The sequence below is a fragment of the Rhinopithecus roxellana genome, chromosome 1 (genome assembly GCF_007565055.1).
Source record: "Rhinopithecus roxellana isolate Shanxi Qingling chromosome 1, ASM756505v1, whole genome shotgun sequence".
NCBI lineage: Eukaryota > Metazoa > Chordata > Mammalia > Primates > Cercopithecidae > Rhinopithecus > Rhinopithecus roxellana.
The window spans coordinates 44,218,408-44,241,837 of NC_044549.1; the positions used below are offsets into that span (position 1 = coordinate 44,218,408).

The 23,430-nt window shown below is 52.6% G+C and overlaps 1 protein-coding gene across 1 annotated transcript in view; it reads right to left on the reverse strand.

The window, feature by feature from the left end:
* Window positions 1-4,981: 4,981 nt before the first annotated feature.
* The window catches only part of ADCY5 (adenylate cyclase 5), a 166,349-nt gene continuing 147,900 nt past the window's right edge, over window positions 4,982-23,430 (reverse strand). Inside the window, exons 16-21 of the mRNA XM_030942126.1 lie at window positions 20,506-20,535; window positions 19,232-19,364; window positions 14,126-14,389; window positions 12,767-12,971; window positions 9,379-9,503; window positions 4,982-7,447 (exon numbers count right to left, since the gene is read on the reverse strand). Coding sequence (XP_030797986.1) covers window positions 7,319-7,447; window positions 9,379-9,503; window positions 12,767-12,971; window positions 14,126-14,389; window positions 19,232-19,364; window positions 20,506-20,535 — 886 coding nt within the window. The 3' untranslated portion in view covers window positions 4,982-7,318. The remainder of the gene's footprint in view (window positions 7,448-9,378; window positions 9,504-12,766; window positions 12,972-14,125; window positions 14,390-19,231; window positions 19,365-20,505; window positions 20,536-23,430) is intronic.

Here is a 23,430-nt window from a genome sequence, read left to right on the forward strand (position 1 = left end):
TGAAAAGTTGGTGCTCATTTTCCTATGCCGCAGTGCATCTCAGGAACTTCTTAGGGAATGTGTGTGTTACAACAGCTGGGTTCTTACTGTTTTAGCAGCAGTGTGAACAGATGAAGCAGACATGATGGGGGAAATGGCAATGTATACTGTGTGACAGGCACTATGGTAAGCTTGTCATCTTCACTGAAAGCATTTATGAAGGTTTTCTCTTTTAAAAATGAGCCACCTGGGCCATGAAGAAGTTAAGTGACTTGACCACAATCACAACCTAACCCAAGTGGTAGCATCAGGATTTCAGTCCGGATCTGACTCAGAACTCAGATGAGTTCTTAACTACCATGTGATTTTAAGCTGGATAACATGGAAATACGTTTAAATATATAAGGAATATATATACAGGTAATAAGAGATCAGGTCAGTGCTAACTCCTACAGTATAGATGTCCCAGTTTGAATAAAATAGTTTCCTAAAATCTCTACATTTATAACAATGACATAGGACAGATGGCTGCAAGAGGTATGGTGAAGCCTATCTATACCTTAGCTATTGGGGTAAGAAGTATACATTTTAGTAGTTGTACTAAAACTAACATATAAATTAATGGCTCTTGATAAGGAAAATAAAAGCATTATTGGTGATTTGGGTGTTACAAACGTTGTTTTTCCTAGCAAAATGCCAGAATAGGTTGATTGTTTGACTTGACATCATTTCATGGGAATTCTGTTAGGTGATTAGGGAATTTGTGATCCCTCCGAAAACATTAACCAAAAAGTAGGAGAGAACTTTTCACAGTGTAAAACAGTGTTGACGAGTTTGGAGCCAGAATCATCCCTGGCTCTTTCTTTTACTAGCATGGTGACCTCAGCAAATTACTTAATCTTTCTGCCTCAATTTCCTCAGATGTAAAGTGGAGATAATAATCGTACCTTTGGCAAAGCCGTGTTCTGATGATTGTGTAAATGTAAAGCACTTAGAGGCTGGCACAGCAAGTGCTAGGAAAGCATTTGCCACCACGTTGTGGTCTTCCTTGTTGCAGTTAAAGGTAGAAAGAGTCTTTTAAATTGCAGATGCCCCCGAATGTCAAATCATTGCACAAAACTTTTCAGAAGCCACCACTTAAGTAAGAATCCCATTGAAATAGCTAGCAGGCAGGCGCTTGTGGGCAGACTTCTGGGCAGGGCACCGGAGGTGCATCCAGAAAGAAGGGGGGGTTGAAGGACTCACATTTGCCAAATGCCTGCTGTATGCCAGGTGCTTTGCCCACCTTAACAAAGTCCTCCCGAGGGAAGGAAGCAGGATGAAGCCCCATGTCACACACCTGGGAGTGGTAGGCTGTGCTCACCAGTACCTGCAGAGTCTCTCAGGCACTGGGGTGCTGGTGAGTGAGGGAGGTGCCTCTAGGAACCCTGCCCTATCCAGTGTGGAACCAGCATTTTGGTCCCAACACACCTGACTTGGAACATTCGAATCTGATCTACAGTTTGCTCATGGATGGCGGCAGCCCTCGTGCCCACACTCTAAGGGCCCTCGTGAGTGTGCACACGTGTTGATGGGAAGGTGAGGGGTGTGGGGAGGTAGCCACAGCCTTCAGCTGCAGTATCATGCAGATGCTGGGGACGTGAGAGCTAAAAGGCGCTCTTAAATTGCACAAATGCAACATGGCTTTTAAAAGAATCCGAGGCAAAAGGCACCCTCCAAAAAAACCCATGTGAGCTGGGAGGGGACTGCCACTATGGCTAACAAAGTGGGGAAGCAATTTTGCAAAATAAGAAAACTAGTGTCGGGCTAACCAGAGATGCTGACAAACCTGATTCCAGGCAGATCTAAATTAGAAATCGGTCAAGGGAAAACACAGTGGTAGTCTCCCTTATGGATTCCAGTGAGAATTCTTTAAATTCATGGTCCTGACGGAGTAGCAGTAGAGAGAGGCCCTGGGGATGCATAGGCCCTCAGTGGTTCCGCTCTGCTCACTGGACACTCAGGCGGGTGAGGTTGGGCGCTAGGAATCCCGTGGGGACAGGATGCCTGCCTACTTGGCTCTCAACCCTAGGTGAATCTTATCGTCTTCACCGTCTTCCTCCCCTACCCTCTCTGGACCCTCTGCTTGCTCTGTGAACCTGGATTGATCTCCACTCACCCCTCACTCCTGAATGGGGCCCTTGAAGGGAGAGGCCTCTGGCTGTGCTGATGTCGTGAACGCTGCTGGGCTGGACTGGTGTCTGCAGGAGGACAAAGCAAAGGCTGGTTCTGACTTTGGTTTGAAGGTGATTTTCCCACAGATCCCCCTTGGCACGATGCTTTTACCTCATTTGTCTGTGCCTTTGGCTGTAATCTTAACGTCTTAATTACATTGTGTTTACATTTGCACGGTACATGTGATCTAGCACTTGAAGACTGGATGAAGAGTTACACAAATATTTAGACTCAGGGAGTGCTAATGGAGGGAGAGAGCCTGGAGACCAGCCGCTTCAGTGCCCTCATTTGCCTTTGCTCATGTCCGTCTCATCAAGCAGGGACCCTACAGGTGGGAAAGAAAGATGGCGAGAGGACAGCCAATATCACATTTTCCTTCCCAAGACAGGGATGAAAAGCCACCAAGATGGCTTTTGTGAAAATCTGGAAGGACGAGAAAAGCCCAGTTTAGTCATCGGATCTCATTTCATCTATTGTTAATCTTGACGAGTAGTGAGCCCACTGTTCCTGCCAAGCTCTTTAGTACCCAGCTAGATGGGCACCCTGAACAGAAGTGCTTCTGGGCTAGTGCCATAGGGACTGCTCTGAGTACCAGGGTGGCCTCAGGCAAGACTCCAGTCTTTTCTCAAATGGCTTCCCAGGCCTGAGGAGGTACAGGTGAGAAAACGTATATGGAAGCTCTCTACACACCATGAAGTTCATCCAAATGGAGCAGGATGGTCTCTCTGGTCTGCTGTGCCCAACCCCTCCCCAACCCATAAATAGCAGCAGCCCTTCCAACTCTCCTTCTGATCCCGTGCTCAGTGTTGGGGGCCCTGCGGTGGGCAGCCAGGGCCAGCATAGCCAAGCCCTGTCAGTTCCCTTCCCTCTGAAGGTGAACTGGGCAGCATTTGTTCTCTGTAGTGTGTGATTTGGATTTAGACAAATTCAGAAACTGCCGGATTTCAGAGTGTGTTTGTCACTGCCATTGTCGTTCTCTTGTTCAGGCAGCAGTGAGAATCTGCTCAGCACTTGTGAGCACTATATGCTGAAATGCCTGAGAAGGCTTTCCTCCCTGCAGGGCCCTGGACTCAGCACCTTTTTCAGGTTCCAGGGAGCTCATATCCCACTGATGGACAGCTCGTGGGCATCGCAGCACTATGGAAAACCCGCAGCTCCTGGCGTCATTTACATGCCACTCAGGTAATTTCGCTTTTGGAAAAGTTCTGTGAAAGTATTTCTAACTTTGAATGTCTTAAAAGTTACATGGCTAGCTGGTGAATATTTATTTTCAGCCTCTCCAATGCACCAGGATTCACTGTCTTCCCACTGATTAGCTGCTACACTCAAATCATCACCATGTTGGCTGAAGTCTGGTCTTGGTTTTAGTGATGTGTGCTGTCAGTGGGCATTAAAGTGGTGTTCAAAACTCACCCTACCTATCAAAAGCATCTTTTCAAATAAATTGTTAATTACTATTCTAGATATGAATATGCCTTTGGAAAAAAGTAGACCCTCATAAGGGAGGAACAAGTAAGTTCTCTGGGACTAGCTCAGTGGGGATGGAGTTGGAAAGGGCTTTTGAAGGTTTGGAGTTGCATTTCCTTGGTGTCTACACAGGCGGTTTCATGGAGGCTGCCTGAGGGCCTAGTCTCTACCGGCCACAGCAGAGTGGAAGTTGTTTAGGAGCTGAGGTTCCCACTTAGGCCAATTGGCCCCTAAAGTTTGAACATGTAATCATTTGGTCTTCTTTTCTAATGAATGTACTCCAGCATGAAAACTTCTCAGAGTAAAAGTCACACCTCAATAAAATGACATCTTTCACCAGGCACGTTGAGGTCCTAATGATGTCTACCTTCTTTGGAGCAGGAGGCCACATGCCCAGGACTGTCACATCTATGTCCCCACATGGCTATTGGTCAGTGAAGCTGTGAAATCTTTCACTGTTCCCTTTATTTACACCTGTGTTCAACTTCACGTGAGCAGCCCCCTCTGAATTTCTTTCCTTAACCCAAATATAAGCTGGCATTTGATGGCACAGCAGGCGGGAAGTGCTGACAGGGGCCCCTGCCTCCCCTACCACCTCTCCCTTCCTCTCAGTGGGGAGAGGAGTCCTAGGCCTGCAGGAGGTCCCCTGCATGGGGTTTGACGGCAGACGGGCCTGCTCTGAAACTCATCTCTGTTCATTACCAGCTGTGTGGCCTTATGCAAATAACTCAACCTCTCTGTGCCTCAGTTCCTTCATCGGTACGATTAAATGCGATAATGTTTGTATGGCGCATATCCCAGTGTGGCACACAGAGAGTGCCATCATTATTAGCTATGCAGTCAAATCAGTTCACTTCTGGCCTGCAGCCTGTCCGCACTCACCTGCCTGGGTTCTTCCCATTATCTGTGTTCCATGCCTGTGTTTTCACCTTTCTTTCTTGTGGCATATAAACATGTTTGGCCCATCTGTTTAGAGCATCCTTCCCTGGACCTGGTCTTTTCTGTTCTGATGCTGGATTTTGTATCCCCTTCACTCCTGGTCCCTACTCAGCCCTTGTTCCTCAGCCTCCTGTCCTGGGTGCATCTGCTCCCCAGCCCCATACACTGACTCTTGCTATGGTCACTAGTGTTCTCCCACTGGCCGCCACAAGGACCGCAGTCTTCAGCCAACATTATCTCTACAGCAAGGTGCTGGCCCCTGCTCAGGGGAGTTCTCTGCCCTCTGCGGCTCCCCTCCCCAGCACCCCGAAGGCTGGGTGCACTGTTCTTCACACCAGGGCCAGGCCCCCCTGGCCCAAGCTGCAAATCAGACCAGGACACATTACCAGTGAAAGTGTTTAATAGTTAAATTATTTAAATAGACTTTTCAATTTCCATGGGAAATCATAATCGTATCTGTTTTTGCAAGAGTAGGAATAAAAAGAGTGCACACCCCTTAGAGGGAACGAAGAGCTGGCACTGCACCTGCACGCTGTCACCAGTCACTGCTGGGATGAGAGAGGGGTCCCCATGGGGCCGGGAGGCCATGACCATGGGGGAACACGGGATGAACTCAGCACACACACTTTACTCAGGTTGGAAGCAGAACGAAAACCCAACACCACTGGCGGGCGATGTGGAGGGGCAGGGAACTTGAGAACAACAGCTGGAAGAAAGCGGGCCTCCTGCCCTCGATGGCAGGATGGCAATGCAGAACTCAAAGGATGGAGCAGCAGAAGCACGGGACAGACTCAGGCTTGGCAGTTTTGGGTCCGCACACTTTGTTTCTCAGAGCTGTGTTCGAATTGTGGTGGGATTAGTGTGCGGCGAGGGGAGGGTGGTGCTAGAGCCCAGTGAGAGGTGGTGCAGGTGGATATCAAAGTCACATTGTGGCAGCTGGCACAAAGCCACCGCCTCATCGCCTCCAAGCTCATGTTGGAGGCGAGGATCATTCTAACCTGAGAAGCAATGGGAAGATTTGGGCATGGGCCCTAAGGAATCCATCAAATTCTGTGGTAGAGTATCATTTTCCAATGCCTTCCTCATAGCTTATAAAAATAGTATTTTTTTCTTGGTACATTTAACTGCCTCCTCCCGATAAAACAAAATTCCTGCTAGCTTTCCCTGTGGACTCTAAAGCTGGGCTCTACCCATTCCTCTGCCTGGTTTGCCGGTGGAGGTCAAGGCCACTCCCTTTCCTCAAACCTGAGGGCTGCACATTGCAACCCCCAGTCTGAGTGAACAGCTCCAGGAAGAGCCACCTGCACCTTGGCCAACTGAGTAGGCCAGGCAGGCTTGGCTTTCTTGCCCCAGCCTGCAAAGCACCCGGCCTTCTGTAAGCACTCCAGAATCCGTGGGAGCTGCCTCTGTAAGCAGCAAACGTCTGAACTCTCAGGGCGCGGAGGGTGGAGGGCGCCACACTGCCTGCCGCAGGATGAGGTTGCTTCCCTTCGTTCCAGCTCGGCCTGGGATGGGAAAGCAGCTTTTTGTTTTCTTATCATTCCATCTGTGTTTTGCTTAGGGGAAGCAGGGTGTGTGCATGTGTGTACACACGTGTGCGTGTGTCAGAGAAAGATGGGCCAATGTGTCCATGCATCCTCCTACTTAATCTGAGCATATGGTACCCCAAAAGCACACACCTGCTGCTCTGGTGGTACCCAGGAAAACCCAAAACTGCCAAATCTGAAAGGAGGGAAACGCGTCCTGTGTGAGACCAGTTCCACAGCATGAACACACGCACATACACACCAGTACACACGCCAACATACGCACAGTACAAATGAGCACACACGCCTCGCTGTGCACGGCTGTTTTCTAATATAGAGAATTTACAAAATATAGAATTTGGCATATCTGTGAGATCTCCAAGGCTTTCAATAATACAAAATAAAAAATACAAAAAAGACAAGTGGGGATCCCCGCCCTCCCCCCGAGTGGCATCCTCGTTTGCTTGTGTGTCTCTTACACGCATACAACTAGCATAGTCTAAAGAAGGGCACGGAGAACTTGTTTTGTTTTATTTAATAAATATTTTTCTCAGAATCACCACTCCTTGCTTGGCGTCCTCTTGCCTCCCCCTCGTAATTAGTTCTGTTTCCCTCCTAGGGCACTGTCTGTGTGCGTGGAGGTGTGGGCAGAGGACCACGATGAAGGCCACAGTCCCTCCAAAGCCAGCACTCCTGCCCCAAAGCCCCTGCAGGCGCAGGGTGGCGGCCTCTCTGTCTGAAGTTTAAAGGCTCACATAGAAAAGCAGACCCCTGGGGTCCCTAGGCTCCCCCAGGCCAGAGTCCAGCCCGTCTACCCCCAGCTGAGTCGGAGGCCCCTCCCTCAGCCCTGCCCTTGTCCGGGCCGCGCCACACACACATTCCCACGGCTCCTTTCCACCTGTGCAGCAGCACCTGTTAGAAAACTCAAGCTTCAGACCCAGGCTAGCAGAGTCTTCTACAGAGGGAAACATCTTTGGTCAGCTGGGTGCTCGCAGGACGCTGGCACCCCAGGGCCTGGGACGGAGGCCGCTGCCCACCAGCAAAGGCAGCAGCTGCTCTGGAGTCCAAGTGGAAAATCTCAACAGTGCAGCCCTGCGGGCTGGAGCATGGCTTCCCCGCCACCCCCGGCACACAGAGAAGCTGCTTCCATGACTCTGGAGGCCAGGCTGCCTGGCACCGTTGGCCAACAGCTGCTAACTGAGCGGGGGCCCTCCATTGAGGAAGTAGGTCATCATCTCGCCTTTGCCCTTGACCTTGACCACGCCCCGGCACTCCAGTTGGTACGTGTTGGCGGCCAGCACCTGGTACATGTCCGTGGTGACCTGTGGGGGAAAAGGAGGAGAGGGGACAAGCCACTGATGGCCTTGGCCATGAACTGCTGTGGGGTAGAACCACCTCTGACTGCCCAGCCCTGCTGCCACCCCTGACACAGAAGGAAGGGGCAGCTGCCCCACTGTGGCGCTCTCAGGGAGTGACAGCAGCTCACCGTGGAAGGGATCCTAAGTAAAGAGTGATGCCACCTCTCACCCTCAGCACCTGTTCGTGCCAGGCACTGTGACGGGCAGCTTGCGTGTGCTGCTTCAGTGCCACTCAGTGTGGCCTGTGGTCCATGGACTCACTGCCCTGAGTCCAGGGAAGTTCAGGAGTGGAGAGTAAGTGCGGGGGAACTTTCACAGCCATCTGACCTGGCTGCAGCCCATCTCCAAGGGTGTCCCCGGTGCGCTGTACAAAAGCATCCCTCCGTGACAGATCAGAATGATTTTTAAAAGCTGTTTTTTCACCACAGGTCATTTGAGAGCCTTTGCTTATCTCACTGCATCTTCCTGTGAGGTGACTACTATTATTACCCTCAGGCTCAGAGCATCTAAGGTTACACACTTAATAAACGGCAGGGCCTGGGTTTAGGTCCAGGTCTTGTTACCTGGCTCTGCTTTAGCTTTTGGAACAAAGAACGGAGCTCCCTGATGGCTTCATTAATTTCACTATCCCATTGCTGGGTGAAAGAGGAGAGTGGCGGGGTACAGGTGTGGGGAGTGGCAGCATGGCCAGTGCCTCCTGCGATGATCCAAGAGCCATTTGTGAGCGTCATCAGAGCTCCCCACCCCAGCCACGCTGCAAGCCCGCTGCTGGGAGCGCCAGGGAGCAGGGGCGGGAGTGCTGGGTGGGCTGTTGAGAGGGACCCCACTGTGTTACTAGCTGTGTGGCAAAGCCCCACGCAAGGTAAGGTGCTGGGTCACTGTGGTGGCTGCTGTCCCTTGCACGTGTCCCTGAATGGGCTGGAAGCCTTGGAAACACACATGCCCCTCGCTCCTATCTCTAGGCCCATCCCGCTGCCCTCCTCAGCAGGAGGAGGTGAGAACAGGCCATCAAGGCCAGGCCCCTCGGCCAGCTCCCACACCCCAGCCGGGTCAGCTTCCACACCCCAGCCGGGTCAGGCTGAGTGGACCAGGACTGAGCTTGGGGTCAGGCTCTTTATTCAGAGGCCCTGTGGGGGAGAGAAGTCAGGACATTTAAGCAGTATCATCAGTGTTGGCAAAAGACCTTAGAAGCAGCACAGTTAGCACCTGGAAAAACTGAGGCCAGGCGAGCTGACTTTCCACAGCCTCACACAGAACTGTGGGTGAGGGCCTTGCAGGGGACTACTGCCCAGAGCAGTGCCTCTGCCATCAGACTTACAGCAGGGAATCAAGGAAGGCTTGAGAAAAAGCAGCAGCTGAAGAACAGCAGGCCTGGAAACCACAAGCCCAGCTTGCAAAGGAGGGGGCAAGGGGAAAAGGCCTCTGAGTCTCTGGCCAGGGCCCTTGGCTTCTGGGGCTGGGGGAGGCACCATCCCAGGACCAGCAGCCTCCACTGGCTCTACTGAGCCAGGCCAGGAATGCTGCAGGCTCAATGGGTAAGACCTGCTCCCTGCAGACATCTTTGCATCCTCTCTGTGTGCCTGGGCTAGGAGGCACTGGGGCCTGCATGTGCACTCTCAGCTCGGCCTCTACAATCAGATCCACTCCCAGCAGCCCCCAATCCCTTCCATGCCCAGTAGAGGGCTCTGCAGAAGCGTGAAGATCTGTCCAAGGTGCTGAGGGCCTGAAACACAATTGTGTTCTCCAATCTTCCAAGCGTCAACAGCCCCAACACCCTTGAATCTGGCTGCAGAGATTCTGAGTGGAAACTTTGGGTGGCCTGTCCTGAAGACCTCTTGGTGTCAGACACAGGCCCTCCCATGGGGGTGAGGGGTGGTGGATTCTCCTGCACTCACCTGGATGCGGTCGGGTACACCAGTGCTGTCCATGCGGCTGGCCACGTTCACGGTATTGCCCCAGATGTCGTACTGAGGCTTTCGTGCCCCTATCACCCCGGCCACCACGGGGCCGATGTTGAGCCCTGCAGGGGACAGGAATCAGCCACACTCATCAGGTTAGGACTGACACATGTCTGGCTTGACCTCGCCACCATCTCTCTCTCCACATGCCACAGGTCCTGACTCCCAGCCTGAGACACCCATAGGCCTCCAGGCCCAAGGCCGTGCTTAACCCTGCAGCCTCTCACTTCCCTGCTCCTATCAAATGCCTGTGAATGCAAGACACAAGGAGCCTGCACCTGTGTCCTCGACACCTCTCAACCAGGAGTGCCCTCTTCAAGGCCTCCTGTATAATGCATTTGCCTTTCCCTAATCCTCCTCCTCTTGTAGCCATTTAGGCTCAACCAATCAGACTGGTTGTCTCCCTCTTCCTCATTTTTCTGTTTCTTTCCTCGCTATTCTCACTCTTAGATCCTGGCCAACTCATCGCTCTGTGCCAGTCTCCTCTCTCCAAGTACTCCTGCTCCCCCGCCTCTGAGCTGGGGCAGGCACACTGCAGCAACCAAGCTCCAGCCACCACTTTGGCTCTCCTCCGCCCACCTTCCCAATCCCACCCAACGCAACGCTGAGCATCACTGCCTCTGAGCCTTTGCTGAGCTGCTTCTCTCTCCTGAGGCGTTCTCTTTCCTCCTCCCCAGGCTAAATCCTGCCCCCACGTATCTGGCTCAACTGATATTCTCTAGACATTTCCTGTCCTGTCTCCAGGCATGGAGCATTCCCTTCTGTGTAACCTGCCAGTCTCATACTGTCCTCACTAAGCCCCACTGTTGCCTGTTTCTTGTGTGTGAAGGGCAGGACTGAAAACACAGCAGAAGCTCCAAACTAGGCCCCTGGTGACCCTCACGTGGTCAGCAATGCCATCAGTCCTCAGGACCTCCTTCCATGACCCTCCTCGTCAGTCCTTCCAAGTCACAGGCAGCTTTAGACCCCCTGTGCCATCACCAGGCTGGACTGTCCATCTTGCTGACTGGACTGAGCCCTGATGGCTTCTATTTCCCAAAGCCACGCCACCCAGGGAAGACAGGCCTGCCACACAGGCTCTCAGCTGCCTGCCCAGCTCCTTATCTACCTCTTGGCAGATTCTACACTCAGTCCCCAGGCCTGGTCCAATCAAGGAGTTGAGGCTTTTCAAAAACACACACTGGGAGAAAAACGCAAACCAAAGCAGGTAGACAAGATGGGGTGAACGGAAAACAAGAATGGCAATGTTACACAAGACCAAGAGCGCATGACGTTAATGCAAAAATGTAGGCTGCACATCACTTAAAGCGGACTCCCAGCTGGCTGCGCGTGGGGCCTCCAGCAGCCAGTGCAGGATGCAAACCTGGCCAAGCCCACAAAGCGCTGTGCCTATGGGATACAGCAAGCCAGCTGGCCCAGGGAAAGCCCGATTCCTGACACTCTGGCTGCAACAAAATGTCTCCCAAGGACACGAATGATCACAATACTGGTTTTTAGTCATCCAATATTTCTGTATAATGTGTTAATTTTGAGAATTGAAATGCCGGTATTTTTGTGGGTGGTAATTGTGATTTTTAAAACTTTGAAATCTGAATCACTGATGGTTTGACACATAGCCAGGGAGTTGATAATGCGTTAAATGGCTAATAGAACAAAGGCCTGCTCGTTCAGAAAGCACTCGTTACCTCCACAGACCTCAGGAGGAGCAACACTCCACCATGTCAGCTTTCGATTGCAAGACCGACTTGTGCTCCATCAGACCGTACACCCTCGGTAAGATCTGTTCTAAGGACAAACAAACTGCAGAAATGCCTCGAGCTTTGTGGAACGAGTTCAGAGCTGGCATTCCACAGTCATGTTATGGACACCGGAGGGTGGAACACATGGGGCAGTGTGTACCTGGGTTTTCACTGTACCATTCTTTCAACTCTTCTGTAGAGTTGAAACTTGTCAAAATAAAAGCTTGGGGGTAATGAAACAAAACTGACTTTAAAAAAAAAAGGAAAAATACATACGTTTTCGGTTCAAAGACCTTCTCAGCAAGAATATGGTCATGCCTATTTTGAAACTGATTCAGGACCTCTGTCGGACGCCGCAGAGGCATCGGCACAGCCCCTCCAGAGCCATCCAACCAAGGCGAGGCATGTGACAAAGGAGGAGTCCAGGAAGATCCAGGGCTCTGACCTATCACAGGCTCCTCACCATTTCTTTCCCTGGTTTGTGTGGATGAGCAGCTGCTGGAAGATTTTGCTCACCACCTCAACTCAACAATAACCCTACTTGAAACTTGTGTAAAAAGATTAAAAAGTCACTCTTTTTAAAAAGTCGGAATAGAGGCCGGGCGCGGTGGCTCAAGCCTGTAATCCCAGCACTTTGGGAGGCCGAGACGGGTGGATCACGAGGTCAGGAGATCGAGACCATCCTGGCTAACACGGTGAAACCCCGTCTCTACTAAAAAATACAAAAAACTAGCCGGGCGAGGTGGCGGGCGCCTGTAGTCCCAGCTACTCGGGAGGCTGAGGCAGGAGAATGGCGTAAACCCGGGAGGCGGAGCTTGCAGTGAGCCGAGATCCGGCCACTGCACTCCAGCCTGGGCGGCAGAGCGAGACTCCGTCTCAAAAAAAAAAAAAAAAAAAAAAAAAAAAAAAAAAAAAAAAAAAGTCGGAATAGAATCATTTCACAGTCACGATCACATGATTCTTTGAATGTTTAGTTTTTTCAAACTGTTTCACTTTATTTTGCTAACGATTTTGCAGCTTACATGCTTAATGTTCTAAATTTGCAAATTTAATGACTGGTAACATGTTTATGCATTTTATATTTAAAATGCATCAAGTATTTGATTTTACTGTTTTCCATTTTTACTAAATGAATGTGGAATACTTTTAAATAAAACAATGCTGTTAGGTCAGTATTACTTGAAATAAATGGGACTGCCATCTGCCCGGGCTGCAGCCACCGGAAGGCCCCGTGCCCTCGGCACAGAGTACCCCTACAAAGCCCTTCGAGCAGGCACAGCCTGGGCCCCACCAGGCCGTCCCTGCCTCTGAGTGGGGTGGGAACTCACCAAGGGGCGTCCTGCCCATGTGGCCCTCATGTCAAACGGAAGCAGAGGCATCGCCAGACTCTGGGCGGGTTCCGCTGTGAGTGACCCCTGCCTGCCCCCATCTACTAAGGGCAGGGAACACACCACATCAGCCTCTGCTGCCCCTGGCCTTCTACCTTCGGACCACAATGGCAGATGCGGGCCGGGGTATGGGGGAGCCCCTGCCAGCCTGCCGCCTGACTGCACCCTGGGCTCAGCGCTCCCGGGGGCCCCGCTCACCGATCTTCATCTGGAAGTTGTTGAAAGAGTGCTCATTGATGTACTTCATCTGGTCCATCAGCTTCATGGCAAAGTCGGCCAGTGCCTTGATGTGGGTCTTGCCCACCTTGTCGTAGGTGGAGTCGTTGAGGCCGGAGGCAGCCATGTAGGTGCTGCCGATGGTCTTGATCTTCTCCAGCTGCCGGAACCGATCCTCACTGATGATCTGGATGAAGGAGGCCAAACCTGGGTCACCCCCAACCCTGGGACACAGAGGGCCACAGGGAGGGACAGAGGATGTGCAGGGAAGTGCAGCAGCATGGCCCTTCACATGTCCCCTCTTCACACAGTGGGCCTGTCTCCACCCTCATCAGTGTGATGCCTGCAACACTCCTGACACAGCCAAGCCCCTCCACACTCTCACCCGCCAGACAGTGCCTGTGGGCTACCTGTCCACCCTCATGCCAAGAGCCCTGAAGATAAGGTCACTAGTCACCCCTGAATCTCTTGTCTCCTCTTCAACAAGCTCACTCCCCCATCCCACCCAGGGAAACCTCCTTTTGCCCAGCAGGACACTCTTTCCCTACCCGCTGGCCCCGGCCCTCCTAGAAGCTTCCCAGACTCAATTCAGCCAAATCCCATCACTCCACTGCCCCAGGAGTCTCGCAGGCCATTCCCAACACTGCCTGGCCCAGCTCCATCGTCTTGCTCCTCTCTGTGCCCTGTGTCCAGGCCATGCCAGCCCGCTGGGGCGGCCCCTCTGACACCAATGACTCAGGAGCTCCCGGGGTCAAGACTGCCCTACAGGGCTCCGCATGCCCAGTTCCTCCACACGCCGGGTGCTCAACAGGGGTATAAGAAGGAAATGAAGGAATGCCTCAATTTGGCCTCTGCTGCTCAGGGCCTTGCATCTTTGTCCTGCCTCCTCCCTTAGCCGAGGGACTCCTCCTTCCTTTGGTTCTCTCAAAGCCCTGGGTCCTGACACTGAGTTGTCCCAGGCCCTGGGGCCCTGTGCACCCTAGATGGCATGAAAGGAATGGCAGTCAGCAAGCCAGTCAGGTGGCTGCCAAAGGCTAAGTTCAAATAGTGTGGGCTGAAACCCCAGCTCTGCCACTTACTGGCAGTGACCTTAGGCCAGACACTTGAAGTCTGTCGGCCTCAGTTTCCTCATCTGTCACAGGATGATGAGAGAGGCCATGTGTCCAAGGTGCCCACTGCAGCACCTGGGGACATAGTCAGGTTCCTGCCGGTAGAGCTCTCATCATCACTGTTTATGTCAGGATGGTAGAAGGGGACGCCAGGTCTCTTCACATCCCTCCCACACCAGGGACCTGTAGGCCCCTCCCAGGAACACAGCCTGACCCTGGCCCCACTGTGCACCTCATCAAAGTCAGCAATGATCTCATTGAGTAGCCGCAGGCACTCGACACCCTCGTTGTTGGCCTCCAGCTCAACGTAGAACTCGGAGAAGTTGGCGATGGAGGCGAACATGACTGCCACGCACTCACAGGACTGATAGTAGAGCTCATCGTTGCGCCGCTCGCGGGCCAGGAAGTGAGCGGCCACATCCTTGGGCAGGATGTTGTGCAGCAGCCGCCGGTTGTAGGCCTGCAGCTCCTCCATCTCCTCCTTCTCCTCTGTGGCCTGGGAGAAAAAGACTGCAAGTCACCCAGATGCCAGCATGAGCCCAGGTGTTGGCCCCTCCACCTCCTCCTCTCCATGGCCCGGAGAAAAAGCGCCAGTCACGCAAATGCCAACTCGTGCCCAGGATGTTGGCAAGTACCGCTGTCTCTCCTCCTCCCTCTGCTGTTTCCACTTCCAGGTTTTCTCCAAAGAGCAGGACTTTGACAATCAGAAAAGACATTTCTGAGCATTGAACTCTCTCTGCTGGCCTCTCTGGGGGTGCTGAGCCTGCAGGGGGGACCCCTGAGCAACAGGCCTGGAGGCAACGCTGCAAGGATCCTGTCTGCCAAAGGCCAGAACCAGGCTGGAGGGGAAAAGAATCCAAAACACAGCCCACACAGCCCTCCAGCTCCCCGGTGCTCCTCCACTGTTCATTACCTTAATTGACAGACCTGTGGGGGAAAACAGCCCAAAGCCCTGCCCAGTCTCTCTGCCTCCCAGGAGGGCAGACTTGCCCCAGAGCCAGGTGCAGCCTGGAGGAGCAAGTGCCATGAGGGACCCCCTGGGATGAGGATGGGACATCACCAGTGACTTTAGTTTACCCCCCAGTTTGGGTCCTGGGTCTGTGCAGTGGGATTTTGTGGTCACCCACCCTCCAGGTTAAAGGATAGTGCAGATCCCTTGGGTCAAGAGGCCAGTAGTGCCCTACAAGGTGCTGAAGGGAAGAGGTGTCACACACTGAGGTGTGGCAAGGAATCATCTAACAAGAGTCTTCATGAAACACTGCATTGTAGTGGTCAGCTGGCTTCCTCACCCGTGGGGGCAGATAACACGGCCCCCTTTAACTGGGAGTGACCGTGTTGGCAAAACCAACCAGGAGAAGATCATTAATTAGCAGAGCCACTTTGAAAAGTCTGGCTGGCCCACTTGGGCTTTTCCTAACTAAATGAAGACATCTTTCTGCTCGGCTGCAAGTAGAATCTACAGCAGAACCAGGACTGACTCTCAGGACCTTGGCTGTCCCTGTGGGTGGTGGCTGTCTATGGGGAAGGAGCTGGCGTCCCTTTCCAAGGCTTCAGGACCTGGGTCCAGCAGGGAGGAAGAGCTCCCAGGGCAGAAGATCCAGGACCCCAAGGCTCAATGGCCAGCCCTGCCCCTAAGGTGAATGGGCTCCTGACTGTGCTGCCTATGGCCTGGTGGCCTCTGGAGTCCCTGGGAATGTGGCTGTGAGGACAGGGATCAGCCTGAGGGGTCCTGGATGCTAAAGGGCCCCGCCTTCCACCACCACCCACAGAGGCGCAGGGAGTCAGCTGGTCTGTGCTATCTTCTTGCCCAGTCTTCCTGCCCAGGTGACCTAAGCTCCTGGGAGGCAGGAATGCCCCTCCCCATGAATAAGGCTACCTGTGTCTGGCTCTGAAACAGCTGTGCCCATAGGAGAAGGCTGGGGGCGGGGGGCATTCCTGTGCTTCTTCTCACAGGCTATCCCATGGAGGAGCCCGGCAGTCAGTTATCTGCCTCTGAAAATGCACCAGACTAGACAGTCCTGCTCCTACCTCTGCTGAGACACATGCCTGGGGGCCCAGGGATGCCAGGAGCACTGCAGCTCCTTTGATGCACCCTGCAGGTGGCAGACAGCATCAGTCCAAAGTGTCAGACAGAATGGAGGTGGAGGCTGGGGGCAGGGCTGCTAGAGCAGGCTACTGCTGGGGGCAAAGTCAATCCCCAGGGCCAGGCCAGTTGCTATGGCCACCTCTGCAAACTCCACCCCAGCACAGGTGGGCGCCTGCCAATGCAGCCAACTACTTCTGGGGCTGGGCCCTGGCAGGGCAGAAAGGTTCAGGGGGCTACAGCCTCTTGGTGGCCCCACTAAGGTCAATGTTGGAGGAAGGGACAAGAGCAGGCTCTCCTGAGAACTCAGACTCTGCAGTTAGGCCAGGAGGGGGCCAGGTGGGGGCCTGGCAGGTTAGAGTGTGTTCCTTGTGCAGGTGCTTCAAGAATGCTGAGAAGTCCGCCTACCAGCCAACTGTACAGGGGCTGCTGGAGCCAGTCTGGGGGTGGGGCAGGGACTATCACTCGCCCATCCCAAGGGCCTGCTTTTTGGCGTTTCTTTATTTGTATTTATGTGATGTTGGCTCCCTCTCCCAAAATCCCAGAGGAAGAATGGGAGAATGAGGGACCTGCTGGAAAACTTCAGGGAGAGAGGTTGCCACAGGCTGGCAGGTAGACACAGGCTCACTCACACATCCCTACACACACACATGCACACACACTCATGTGCATGTGTGTACACACAGGCGGGGAGAGGGTGGTGGGGGTCACCACTGAGCAAATAAACACATATATGAAAGACGATGGGAGGTGACTTTCTCATTGCCAGAAATGACATTGCAAGCATGGAAAAGGGAAGGCTGGGAAGAAGCCTGAGGTATTGGATTAAAATGGGAGATAGTGGTATGAACTCAGGATTATTAAAAAAAGATCTATACAGACGGATACTGAAGTAGTATAGATACATATGTACACAGGTTTCCACGTATGTTTCCACACTTACATATCTTTCTTAGCATTGTCCATTGAGAGGACCTACAAGCAGCGAGCACACCAAGCACTCAGACTTTGGTTTCTAAACACCACTCCCTACTATAAAGAATGAGGGAGGGCTCTTTGAAGAAATCACAGATTCCTGGGCTGCAGCAGGGAAAGCACAAGATTACCCTGAGATCGCTTGTGTTATAAAGTCAGGAAAAGCTCAAAGCATGATGGAGACCTGTCAGATAACACAGACAACAACTTGAAATGCACATGGGCCAAACCTAGGACAATTTGAATATTAAAATAAATAGTGAAGGTTGCAGATGATAACCCACTGGATTACATGGGAACCTGTGAGTCCAGGCTGAGGTAGAGAAGTGAATAAATAAGCAAATCAATGGAGGAGGGACAGCTCTTCTGTGTAGAATGCCAACCAGCAAGTCCAGAAGGAATGGCGGACACTGGGCATTGCTATCGGGCATTTCCACCGCAGGCAACGAGACAAGCAGGAGCCACCAATGGATGCAAAGGTTGCCGGGCAGAGATTTGCTGAGGATCAGAAAATTAGTGGAATATCAGACTCTCTTTCAATAAAGTGCTAGTCAAATACAAAGGGGGAAAGGGGGACTTGACAGTGGAGAAATCTGGCAGATGCTGGTTGAGCAGGCATCAGGGCTGACATCGCCAGTGGTGGGATGGGTCAACGCGGTAGAGTCTCTCAGTGTGAGGCATCGAGGAGTGCCCAGCTCCATTTCTGTGTGCTTCCTCCAGGAAGGGCTCAGCCTGAGTCTGGACATGGGTCTGAAGGTCCCAGAATAACAAGTTCTTTAAGATTGGCAAGGACTGTGATACGAGGAGAGACTGAGGATCTGCTGCAGACCGGAACAGCTCGATGCAGAGGGCCCATGCACAGGATCCTGGACCAGCATCAGGACAGTTGGCAACACTGAGTGGGGCCTGCCGCACCCCTGCTGATCGCCTAGATGGGGAGGGTGTGCGGGGATGATGCGGGGAGGGTGTGCGGGGATGACACAGGGAGTGTCCTTGTTTTTGCAAGGTAGACATGGGAGTATTTAGGGGTGATGGGGCATCATGTCAGAAAATACATATGGCGGGGGGTGATAGAGCAAATGCAGAAAAATGCGAGCCTCCTGAAAATGTTCCCAAAGAAGAGGCGATTGAGGGAGAAGGCAGAGGCCTGACAAGGGGGAGGCTCAGACAGGATCTTCCCCAGGGTGCCCCAGCCCAGGGCTTCCCAAGGGCATTCTTCACAGAACCCTTCTGGGATTCTCCCTGGTTCCCCCAAACTCAGGGGATCCCCCCAACTACAGACCTCCATGCTCAGTTCCAGCCAGAACCCATGCAAAATACTCAGCAGAAGGGACAACCATTTGCCCCCATCCTCACTCAGCATCCAACAAAAAGCGGGGCCTCCTGCTCCAGCCCAAAGACTTCCATTCTGACGCCTCTAACAAGTCTGGGATAGAGGAGGTCAAAGTGAGCTGTGGGTGAGCTCAAGTAGTCTGGAGATAGGGGCTGGACCAGAAGAGGTAGAGACCAGGCCAGGCTAAGCTCTGCACAGGGCTGGGCTGGAATAAAAGGTGTGAGGCAGCCCACAGGAAGACAGGGCTTTCTCCTGCTGAGTGTTCTTGGGCACTCCCTCCTGGCCCTTCCGAGATGCTCCAGCAGGTAACCTGGCCCACGGGCACCCCTTCCTCCAGGGAGACAAGGCACAGGGCACAGGGCATGCATCCTGGAGAGTGAAATGTTAGCTGGAATGCACACAGCATGGTCAACAGTCTTTGCTCCTTCAGTCCATCCCCTCTGGAGGAGTCTTCGACCCAGCTCTGGCCAGGTCAAGCCCTGCTGATCAGCCTTTGGTGCCAGCTCCCTACCCTGGCCAGGTTCCTTCCCTACTCCTCCATTCACCTCTTGCCACTCTTCCTTCCCCCACTGTCCATTGCTGCCCCCACCACAAAGGACCTGCCTGCACCTCCCCTCTGTCCCTGCGTGGCAGCACACAAAGTAAGTGCCTAGCCAGTATTTGCTGACTTCAAAGCACGCCTCCTGGGCCCATCAGAGTCCCAGCACTGTCAGCATGGATTTGTCTGCATGCAGTAAGTCCCAGGGTTTTGCCCCTTGGCTCCAGAGAGCAGGGAGCAGACCCACGGGGACACGGGGCACCAAGTGACTTCAATGGGGCCTGAGCAGGACAGCTTGTCAGTGTAAAACGAAGGCCCGGCTTGGCCTGGCCCAGGACACGAGCCTGTTGTCTCCGTCACCTGCTCTCAAATGCCTCCCCTCCCCAGGTCCAGCCCCAGGTCCACCCACCTGCAGTTTCCAGAGGAAGTCGAGGCGGGCGGTGGACTCCACCTGCTGGGCATGCAGGTACAGGGCCAGCACAAAGACTGAGATGATGATGGGCGTCACCACCTTCAATGCCACCTTGGTTGCGTGCTCAGGGCTGCGGGTAGGAGGTGGGCAGGCCTGAGACCGCCCTGGCTCCTCACAGCGGGCTCTGAGGAACCCCCACCCCCACCCACTGCTGTCCCTTTTTTCTTCCTGCCACTATACCTTCCCCTCTTCCTTATCCCCGTGCTCAAACTTTGTCTCACGCATGCCTCCTCCAGGAAGCCTTCCTGGCTGGCAACCCCATCTCAGACCCTGCTTGCACCTGCAGCCCAGGCAGCCATTATTCTTCTCCTGACGCCTCATAACCCCCCGTCACTTGGGAGCTCCCCTCTTGTCAGATCAGGGGATGAACTCGGCCCTTCTAAAAGGCACCATGTACATCCAGATCCTTCTCTGGACAAGACAGGGGCAGTGGGTGCAGTACAAGGGGGCCAGGCAGGCCATGCTGACCCTGTCTCTAGACAACCTTGGGCAAGTGTCTTAATCTCTCTGAACTTTAGTTTGCTTATCTGTGTACAACAGGATAACAATACCCACATTTCAAGATGGTAGTAAGGATTAAAGAGATATTATAAACAAAATGCTTAGTGCAGCATCTGACAAACAGTAGGTGCTCCAAAACTAGTAGCATTATTGTCTAACTCTATTTTTGTTACTAATAGATAATCTTAACAAAAGCGGCCATTCCAAACCCTAAGTCTTGTGCCAGCCAAGAGCTCAAGCCCTGGAAGGCTGCACAGAGGCTCCAGTGACCGCCTCCCCCCTTGCCCCGGCAGCAGCCCTCAACACAGGGACAGGTCCCACAAGCGCTGCAGCCCTCGCCTTTATTCCTCAACTCCAGAGGGAAAGTGGGTACCAGCTTCCGTTCTCCTGGGTCTGGGGTTCTCACAGGCTCCTGGGGAAGAGCTTGAAGCTAAATGCTTTAAAATGAGGCCTATGGAATGATCTGAAGCCGGTGATCCCAACCACAGAGCCTACAGATCACCTTGGCGGGGATCATGAAAGTGACCAGGGCCTCTGTCCCTGAGGACGCCTTGCTGCCCCAGGAGGAACCAGCCTCCCTGTTCCTGTTGGCCGCCTCCTTCATGACCCACCTTGCCACCAAGGCCCCTCCCACCTGGGCACCAGCTGCCTTCCCTGTCTGCTCTGTGCTGAGGGCAGGGAGCGGCCCTATCTGAGGAGCATCAACTCACCACTGGGAGGTCCCGTTGTTGAAGAAGTCTCTGTGAAGAGAGTTGGGGAAGACCGGTCAGGGCCACCCTTCTGCATAAGGCGGCCTCCACTCCTGCTCGGCCCCACGCCCTGCCCTGCTGTCCCCACCACTGCTGCTCCTGGCTTCCCAGCCCCAACCCCCTCCATATTCAAGGACACTTTCAGGATGGGAGGTGGTAGAAAACGCAGCCCCAACTAGCATTGGATACTCATGACCACAAACCACCCAGCTCTTACCTGAAACCCTGCCTTCCCTGACCCAGCCCATCTGCCTGGGTGAAGGCCTGCCTGCCTCTCCCTCTCCCAGGCCTTTGCTGCCATCCAGAGGGAGTGGAGGAGATCCCACAGCTGTGCTGCTTGGTGTGGCAGCCGCTGGCCACATGTAGCTGCTGAGACTTAACATGGGGCTGGTGCAAGTTAAAATGTGCTGTATGTGTAAAACATGGGTTTTGAATAATTAGTGTAAAAAAAGGTAAAATATTTCATTAAAAATTTTATACTGATTATATCTTAAAATGATATTCTGGCTATATAGTACTCGTTAAATGAAAGTCAAATTATACTTTTTGCCTTTTTATTTTTATTTATTTATTTTTTTTGAGACGGAGTCTCGCTCTGCAGCCCAGGCTGGAGCGCAGTGGCCGGATCTCAGCTCACTGCAAGCTCCGCCTCCTGGGTTCACGCCATTCTCCTGCCTCAGCCTCCCGAGTAGCTGGGACTACAGGCGCCGCCACCTCGCCTGGCTATTTTTTTGTATTTTTTAGTAGAAACGGGGTTTCACCGTGTTAGCCAGGATGGTCTCGATCTCCTGACCTCGTGATCCGCCCGCCTCGGCCTCCCAAAGTGCTGGGATTACAGGCTTGAGCCACCGCGCCCGGCACTTTTTGCCTTTTTAATATGGCTATAAGAAAATTTAAAATGACATAAGTGGCTCTTTTTTTTTGAGACAGTCTTGCTCTATCTTCCAGGCTGGAGTGCAGTGGTGCAGTCTCGGCTCACTGTAACCGCCACCTCCTGAGTTCAAGCTATTCTTGTGCCTCAGTCTCCCAAGTAGCTTGGATTACAGGCACATGCCACCATGCCTAATTTTTATATTTCTAGTAGACATGGGATTTTGTTGGCCAGGCTGGACTCAACTGATCCACCCACCTCAGCCTCCCGAAGTGCTGGGATTACAGGCGTGAGCTGCCGCACCCGGCCCACTTTTTATCTATTGGAAAATGTTGCCCTAGAGCCAAACCACGGTCTCCCAATCCAGAAATAACCTTTAGTGTCTGCTGCCAGCTTCAGCGCCTGAAGAGATGCTGGGGACGGGGAAGGAGCAGTAAGAGGAGGGCAACATTCCCTGCTCCAGTCCCGACCCATGGGTAGAAAGTTCCTGGACCTTCTCTTCCTCCTCAAAGGACTGTAGCCTGTCCCATGCTCGACTGCCCCATGTCTTTGTGGTCATCTGCCCACGGTCCCCTACACAACCACCAAGAAGTTCTTCCTTGAATACGACTTAAACCCTTCATTAGAGCTCCACTTTCTCAGGCAACACCACCTTCGCGAGACAGAAACATTCCCGAGAATTTTCTGTGTATCCACATTGTACCTCCACTGCCTAGGTCAGTGGCTGGCACAAAGCAGGCCCTTAATAAATATTTTTGAATGAATGAATGGGTGAACAAATGGATGGATGGATGAATCCCTTCCTCTAACTCAAAAAAGGTACAGTTTGCTACATTTTTTCAGGGGACACAGAACTGTCACTTTTTTTTTTTTTTTTTGCACTTCTTGGTGTGTGTGTGTAGGGAGTGGTGATGCATAGAAAAGAGTATGATGAATCAGGCACTTTAAATACATCTTACTACTATAGGCATTGATAATCGACAGGTCACATTTGCCAAGCTTCCAAATTAACCTGCTTCGGGGAGGTCTTGTGATTTACAGCAATACCCTGTCCCTGAATGAAGAATCTTATCTGAGCTTCTCAAATTGCTGATGTACTGATTAATGCATAACCTATTGATATAAAAAAATGCTGATTCATTTCTGAATCATGAATTTGTACTGATTGCTGGCATGCAGACATTTTAGTCTGTATGTTGCGATCTGTAGCCAATGATTGTGTAACCCTTCAATGACAAAGGACAACTCTGATCTGAGGAGTCCCCTTCCCTTCTACTTTCTTATGAAAGCATTCCCGAAGCTTCTGGAACACACCCAACTTGGTGCGTGTCTTCCTGGCCAATCCTCACATTCGGCTTCCAACAAAACTTAATCAAATTATTTCTGCCTCAACCGCCTTCATTTAGGTTGACAATATTCCCATTTTACAAGGAAAAAGTTATGAGGTTCAGAGGAATGACCAATGTGTCTGATGCTGAGATTCTAACTCAATTTCACCCGAAGCCTGAGGTCTTTCCCCTCATGGAGCCACCTCCCTTGGAAATCTGACATCTATCACTACATGGCCATGCTGACTGTGGGGCCAGACAGCCGTGGGCCCCACCTTCATGCCCACCACCTCTAGGACGTGGGACCTAACCTCTGCCACCACAGCCAGGAGCCTTTCAGTAGTGCACAGATGCCCCGCCTTATGTGGTGGGTCTGCCTATTTGGCTGGGTTGCTGGAGGAGGAAGAGGAACAGCAGATATCCAGGCACCTGCCTTGAGGTGGGACACAGAGCCTGTGAACAACAAAGCTTGTCCCTCTGCTCCCACACACCTTAACTGCCTGGCTCTGCTGGACCGTGACTCCTCTGAGCCTGGGGCAGCTGGACTGAGGTGAAAGCAGCCCACTGGAGGCTGCCCTGGCAAGGGAGGAGCAAATCAGAGAAAGAAACACAATGGGGCCTGGTGACCTGAGGCCACTCCAACTACTGGGGACGGGAAGGAAGGAAAGAAACAAGGCGGTTTCCCCA